General features: G+C 40.4%; 1 protein-coding gene across 1 annotated transcript in view; it reads right to left on the reverse strand.

The window, feature by feature from the left end:
- LOC104957148 (EGF-like repeat and discoidin I-like domain-containing protein 3) overlaps positions 1 to 7157 on the reverse strand; it is a 23433-nt gene that overhangs the window by 12202 nt on the left and 4074 nt on the right. Inside the window, exons 3-4 of the mRNA XM_010784761.1 lie at positions 1471 to 1593; positions 466 to 597 (exon numbers count right to left, since the gene is read on the reverse strand). Coding sequence (XP_010783063.1) covers positions 466 to 597; positions 1471 to 1593 — 255 coding nt within the window. The remainder of the gene's footprint in view (positions 1 to 465; positions 598 to 1470; positions 1594 to 7157) is intronic.

The raw sequence follows: 7157 nt of genomic DNA on the forward strand, positions 1-7157 counted from the left end.
TTTGGAACCACCTCTCTAGCAGGCACTGGAAATGGGGGTAAAAGTTCACGGCACTAAGTACTCTTTTTGGTGTGAACGCGACATAAGGGGTACTAACGAAAATAAACGGGAAAAGTACAGGGAAAAGTACTCCGGTGTGAACGCGCCGATAGTCAATTTTCCATGCATAGAGAGGCGAAGTCCCTCCCTTTCCGGGGGACATCCATGGGACCTTATTTCGGAAAATGGCCTACCAAAATGTAAATTCACTATTAATCTGGTCAAAACAAAAATACTTACAAAGTAAAACAAATGTCCATTGATCATGATATAAAAATCCAAGTCTTCCAAGTGGAATTGATTTTGAAATACATGAGAATTAGACTGTTATACATAGTTTCTCAAACAAATTCAACCACAAATTGATAGCTATGGAATAGGTGTTATATAACTGATGAAACTGTTGAAGAGGGAGCATGGACTCACTAGTCTGGCAGTGGACTCCGTCAAAGCCCGGCGGGCACTGGCAGACGTACTCGCTGAAGACGTCCCCGCGGCGGGTTTGGCCCGTCAACTCGCAGGTGCCATCATTCTTGCACGGGTTGGGGTGGCAGGGCCCTATTGGACGAAATAAAGTCACATTAGAGGAAGGAGAGGAGAAACATTTAACCGAGGTTGTACGTAGCGTTGATGTACATCTTAGAAAATTCTACTTATCTTTTAGGTCAGCATTTGGTTACATTTGGAGATTTTGAAATGACTGAGTAGTTATCTTAACACTAGAACCGCCGACGGGTCAATTTTACCCGCAGCTGTGTTTTGATTGTATGTAACTTTGTAAGTCTCCCAGTCTGTGACTTTTCATGAAAGTGTGTTATGTAGCACCCTCTGTTGTTAAAAATGGTCAATATGAAGTCAGATTGGAAAAATCGGCAAAAAATGTTATACCTATATCAGCCAGCGAACAATATTTACCTCATAGACAATGCAGTGTAAACATGACGTGTTGCTATAGCAAAGCCTTTTGTCTACTGCGGTTCCTTATAGATAGAGAGTTAGATTGAGAGAGAAAAAGATAGACCGATAGATAGTTATAGAGAGATAGATAGATAGATAGTTATAGATAGATAGATAGAGAGGTAAAGAGATAGATCGATAGATAGATAGATAGATAGAGAGATAGAGAGATAGATCGATAGATAGTTATAGATAGATAGAGAGAGAGATAGATTTGTACTAAACAAAACACAAGTCTAACACCAAGCCTTTAAATCAGCACTGGTAGCGATATGTTATACTTCATGCTATCTGCACAAACTATGTCATATGAAAAGCTGAGAGTCCACAGATTCTATTGGTATAAGTTTCATCACTGTGCGATCAAAACTCACTGTTCTGTATGATAAATAAAAGAACATTGTACCTTGAAAATCAATAGCGGGTACATTTGACCCATTAGTGGTTTTACACTTTATCAGAGAATTGGCTTACCAGTCTCAGTCTCATTGCAGGTGTCTCCAGAGAAGCCATCATGGCAGATGCAGATGAACGGAACTCCTGCCCCGATCACACAGGTTCCACCATTACTGCACACGTTTATTTTACAGTAATCACCTAGACAGGGAGAGAGAAGGAGAGGGATTGTTTTAAGTTCAAAGAAATGTATTCAGTCAAAAAGATTGTTTGTACCGGTAATTCACAGAACCTCCCAAACACAGACGGCATCATTTTTGTGTCCCCACCCATTATAATATTGTCCCTAGTGCAATCAGAGACAGATGTTGGGAGTTTGACTTGGCTTAAAGACTCATGACTGATAAGATGTGCGTTTGTTATAATGAGTGAGTAATGTTTATGGCTCGCAAAACAAAACTGTACAAAGTGAAGTAAACCAAGGCCCATATTTCAGAACAGGAAAAGGGGGGAAAAGGGGGCAAAATGCAAGTTGGTTTTTGGCCTTAGGAAGAGGTATTCTGCATGTTTTGTTCCTTTTGTATTTTATAGCATCAAAACTAAAATGTTTAAATCAGTTTAAGAGTTAAACATGTTCTGAGTATCAGATCAAATCATTATTAAAACCTTTCATTCTCTTGCTGTGCTGCTGAATAAAGAGTAAACAGCCTGCTGGACATTGGATGTGTTGGTCTAAACAGCTGAGTAAGCCATTACTAAGACACAACAACACACTGGATGCTTCCACCAGCATCACTGATGCCTGAACCTGACAATCTGGCATCTCTCTGGGCATGAGGGAATTTGTGTCAGCTCGCAGTGGGTCGGGAAAAAAGGAATCAAGAGGCGTCTAGTGGTTTTGAAAAGTATCTAACCTTTGGAAACTATGAGCACACTGTTTACAAAATAATGATTGGCAAAAAATGTATGATACACGAGTAAGGAGGACCAGTTCCTGACAAAATGCTGTTGAAATGAAATGATAGCACCTAGGATAAAAACAACATATTGAACAATGAACCAGTAATTACATTTTTCCCCAATATAGATGCTGCACATAGCATTTTGGAAGTCAAGGTTTCAATTACCCTGTGTTTTGACACTTAGAATATGAAGGAAGTGAATAATTGGGAGGCTTTTGACACCCTTGAAGACAGGGAAGTCTTTTCCAAGTTAACACTCATTTAGATAATTGTTGAGGAAATTGAGGTCGGACCCCAAGTTTGAAAGTGGCGGTTGAAGAACCACAGTGTCTGCAATGGAGGCTAAAATAAGCTCTTACCCCATTTCTTTGAGTGTGTTAGCACGATACCTCTTTTAGTCCCAAAAAAGAAGACTTGTGGGAGAAGATAAATATTTGTATAGACTTCTACAGGAAAGAAAATTGTCATTTTAGTCTGAGGGTATAATTCTGATGCCACAAGGCCATGGCTGCAAACGACATTTTGAAGAGACTTCTAACTTCCTGTGCATTAATTCCTCTATATCTTTCAAAACCCAAACTACATACATCTCTCAAGGCTCAGAAGTATATTCAGCACAAACTATGCTCAACAAAGTAACACTGTTAAAACCAACGCTCCTGCTACCATAGACGAATAATGAAAACATTGTTTGTGGATTGCATTGGACAGCAGTTCTATTTTAATCTGGAGTCTCTGGATGTATTATCTATGAAACATTGAGAGTAGATCAGGTCAGGTCAGAAGGGACGATACAAAATGAGATACACAACATCCTGTTTGTCTGTTTATCGACTGGACTGCACTTCCCATTCATGTTTGGTGTTATCATCAGTAAGGTATCCAGTTGCATGGCCTTCACAGGACTAGGCAACAGGCTTCGTGGCCCTGCCTACGTATTCCTTATCCAAAAGTTCCTGCCTGTTTATCTTTGGGAAATTACACAGCCGCCCTTCCTACACAGGCAGACAGCTCCCTGCAGGATACCCTTTAAGCACCGAGGAAAAACAAGGTTGGATAAATGACGCGCTTCCAAGAATATTTTAATGGAACAATCGGACTAATGTACTTCTTAATAATGTCAAGAAATTGGAAATAAAAGAGACATCTCACTCAATCTATCTCTGCTATCGTTTCTTTTGGTCTGAAGGGTAACTTAGCCAGGAGTTTTATTGAGGAAATGAAATTAGTGACGTATTAGTCAAGGTTGTCTGCCAAGAGACAGTGGTCAAACCACCAGAGCCCCCTTGAAAATCCCCAGTAATGCGACTGTCTGTAAAAAACACATGGGAATGAAGAAAGGGTTTGTCTATTCTTCCAATTTTTATTGTGAAATATGAGGTATTTTGACAGGTTTTGCTTCCCGGACGGGTAAAAAGAGACACTCAAAACGTAACATTCGAACAATAAAAGAAAAATGTGCAGTTATTATGTGTTATGTGGTTTCCGCACGACATCAACCAGTAACGTCTCTGCTGTTTCAGAGGAAACCAGAGACTTGTTTTTTCCCGTTATCTTGAGCTGACAGAGGAATACAGTTTCAGATAAGTAGGAGTTTATATTTCAAGATAAATCAGTGGGTGTAGTTTCAGTTTCGTTTATTGAGAAATCGCTGCAGAAAATAGGATTTCAAATTCACAAAAGCTACTATTTCCTCAAACCTCACTAATGTCCAGCTTTACAGATCATTTTTGGTTTTATGAGCTCAGGTTATGAGACATTCCATTTCAGCTTCCATCCCAAAAACAGTGAAGATGAAAAAATCTCCTGTCGAGCTCCTGCTTGGGAAATCACCTCTTCAAAATTCAACAGGGATATCTTTCTCCAGAATCGGTGTCTCCGTGTCTGTCAACAGTTGGAACCACTTTCTAGTAACACAAACCGTCTGCATGGTTAGTTACCAAGAAATATAAGTGAGAAATGCTTTTGTGTTATTTGCCCTTTGAGCTGCTTCAGCTATATAAGGACAATACCGAAAAATACTTCATTATCCAAAACACATCAAGTGTGGCAAACACTTCATAGTAACCCTCTTTAGTCTGCATGTGACAATATTGGGAAGTTGCCGAAGTCATAACCAGCATCAGCATGTTAATGTTGTCTTGATATTTAATTAAATGAGGCCCGTACCTGTAAACATTGGCTATATTCCAAAAACAATATATTAGCTGTTTATTATGCAAACACACAGATTTTTGATGAGTCTGACGATACTGCCAAAACCACATCTATTTTGAAGACAGCAGAACTAAAAGCACCCAACATGGTGCCCAACTTCCTCCACACCACTATGACACATTTGAAAAGTATGTGGAGTTATGTTTGGCTGGGTAAGCCATTTCCAACGGGTATTGTGCTTTTCCTTATGAATCATGGGCTGTGCCTTTCCCATAATGCCCCAGTCCAAGAATGAGGTTCAAATACCAGACACAAAAAAAAGTAAGAACTGTTAGAGCCAGAATCACATAATGATTCAGTGCTGCCAAAAAGAAATAGAATGTGATCCTGCAAAAGCTTGAGCCCCAGATATAAGGGAAACAGCTGGGGAAGGATATAATGACAGTTTTTGTAGCAAAAAATATTTGAATGCCAACATTTTATAGACACCAAATACCCTAAAACACCGTCTGGTATCACACTTCATCTGGGTATTTTAATATATTGTAAGTATCCATTATTGTGTCTGATGACAGGAGATACTTGTGCAACCAGAACAAGCCGTTCTGACCTTGTTGAACTATTTCCCCTCTTGGTTTTAACACTTGCAAGCCTTATATTTAATAACTGACTATAGCGCCTGGCGTTTCGTTTCAGGGGGCTTGGTCTTACCATAAGTCTTTTGTTTACTTTCTGGAAACATACGAGTGGCAGCACAAATGGTGCGTTTCCTGTAGGAGCTTCACAGAAGGAGGAGTTACTACAAGTTCATCGGCTGTTACTGAGAGGATCAACCAGTTATCTGAGTTCAAGTTGCCCTCTGACCATATATGAGCCCAGGTGGACAAAACTTCAACATAACCCATTTACACGTTTAACGAGGCATCACAACCAGAGACTGTGGTAAAAGCTTCTCTAGGAAGTCATTCAAGGGCTCTGCGCCATTAATGGAGATGAAGAAGAGAGAGCCATTTCAGGACAAACCGGTGGGGGTGGATAAGGACAGTTTCTGCAGCTTATATTAGAGAAAATAGCACTTTGGATCAAAATCTACTTGACAGAATTCAGCAAGCAAGCCTTGATAAAAATCCTTTCTGGGGGATGCAGTGTTCCCTGCCAAAGCATGCTATTTGCCATGTTAGGGAAACACACCGTGCACAGACAATTACATTTATTTAATCGGAATTAATCTTGAGTTATTAAAGATGATGTGGAATAAATCAGTATAGTTTGTATACAGAAAAAGTAATAAGCAAACACTTTAAGCCACTTAAAGAAATAAAGTGACAAATATGTCAGTGTTCTCCTCAATAACTGCTACTTAAGCAGGGGATGCAAAATGCATGAATGCAAACATGTTGATAATGATATACATGTGTATGTTAGCTTACACCAGTGCTCATATCTGGGAGGCTGTGGCTCAGTGGATAGTGCTCTGAACTTCAAATCAGGGGATACCAAGTCTGAGTCCCACCCCAAATTGCTCCTGTGGGGATTGCCCACGGTACTGACTGAATGTATGTAAGTCACTTTGGATAAAAGCGTCTAACAAGTGACATGTGATGTAATATCTGATATGTGCTTTGGCCTGAAAACAGTAAACGCTCTGCTCTGCAGTCGAGGCTAGCAGGCAAGTGTGGGAACTCAGCGTTCTCAACTCAGTGTTCCAGACACACACACACACACACACACACACACACACACACACACACACACACACACACACACACACACACACACACACACACNGTTGCTCTGTGTTGCGTTGTTAATGAGTGAAACACACCGGAGTTGAGGATCTGTGGGGTTTATTCTCCCAAAAATATAATTTACAATTTAGGCATTTAGCAGACGCCTTATTCCAAAGTGACTTACAATGACCAATTACAGGGACATTCTCCCTAGAGTAACCGAGGGTTAAGTGCCTTGCTCAAGGGCACACTAGTAGTGGTGTTCCAGGCAGGAGTTGAACTCGCATCCTTACGATTATCAGCCCACCTCACTATCCATTAGACCACCAAAAAAATAAATAATAATAATACTTTTTTTATTTTTTATGAGATCCATTTGTGGCGGACGATATTTAATTGTGGCGGCTTGCCACAAATAAATCAATGTATGGGAAACACTGGCAGCAGTGTGTTCAGGTATTAAAATATTTAAAGTTGGAATAAAGTATGAGCTACACATCACAAGTCTAAGGCTCAGCAATCGATAAGAGAAGTCCGATATGTTCATGAAACTCCCCAGGAGGCACCAACGCTAACGTGGACGAGTGGACTCCGGAGTTTGTTGCATGAGTTGCACTGTATGATCTGTGGTGTAGTGGGCTGTCACTCAAAAACTGAGTAGCCAATTGGGACACACCCCTGAAAGTCCCGCCCACCTGGGATGTTTGTGTCAAAATCTCAAACAAAAAACGAGGGAGCGCAAACGAGAGAGCCGCAGTGACGCGTCCTTAAACCCGGAAGTAAACTCCTTCCGGTTCCTTCGTCTAAAACGCAATGCAATTTCTCCATAGGATTTTGGAAAATAGCTCGAAATAAGGTCTGTGGTTGACACACATTTAAGAAAGGGATCACGTTTTGTTCAGCCGGAATAATCTCA

This window comes from Notothenia coriiceps, unplaced genomic scaffold (assembly GCF_000735185.1).
Source record: "Notothenia coriiceps isolate Sejong01 unplaced genomic scaffold, NC01 NC01_scaffold00026424, whole genome shotgun sequence".
Classification (NCBI taxonomy): Eukaryota; Metazoa; Chordata; class Actinopteri; order Perciformes; family Nototheniidae; genus Notothenia; species Notothenia coriiceps.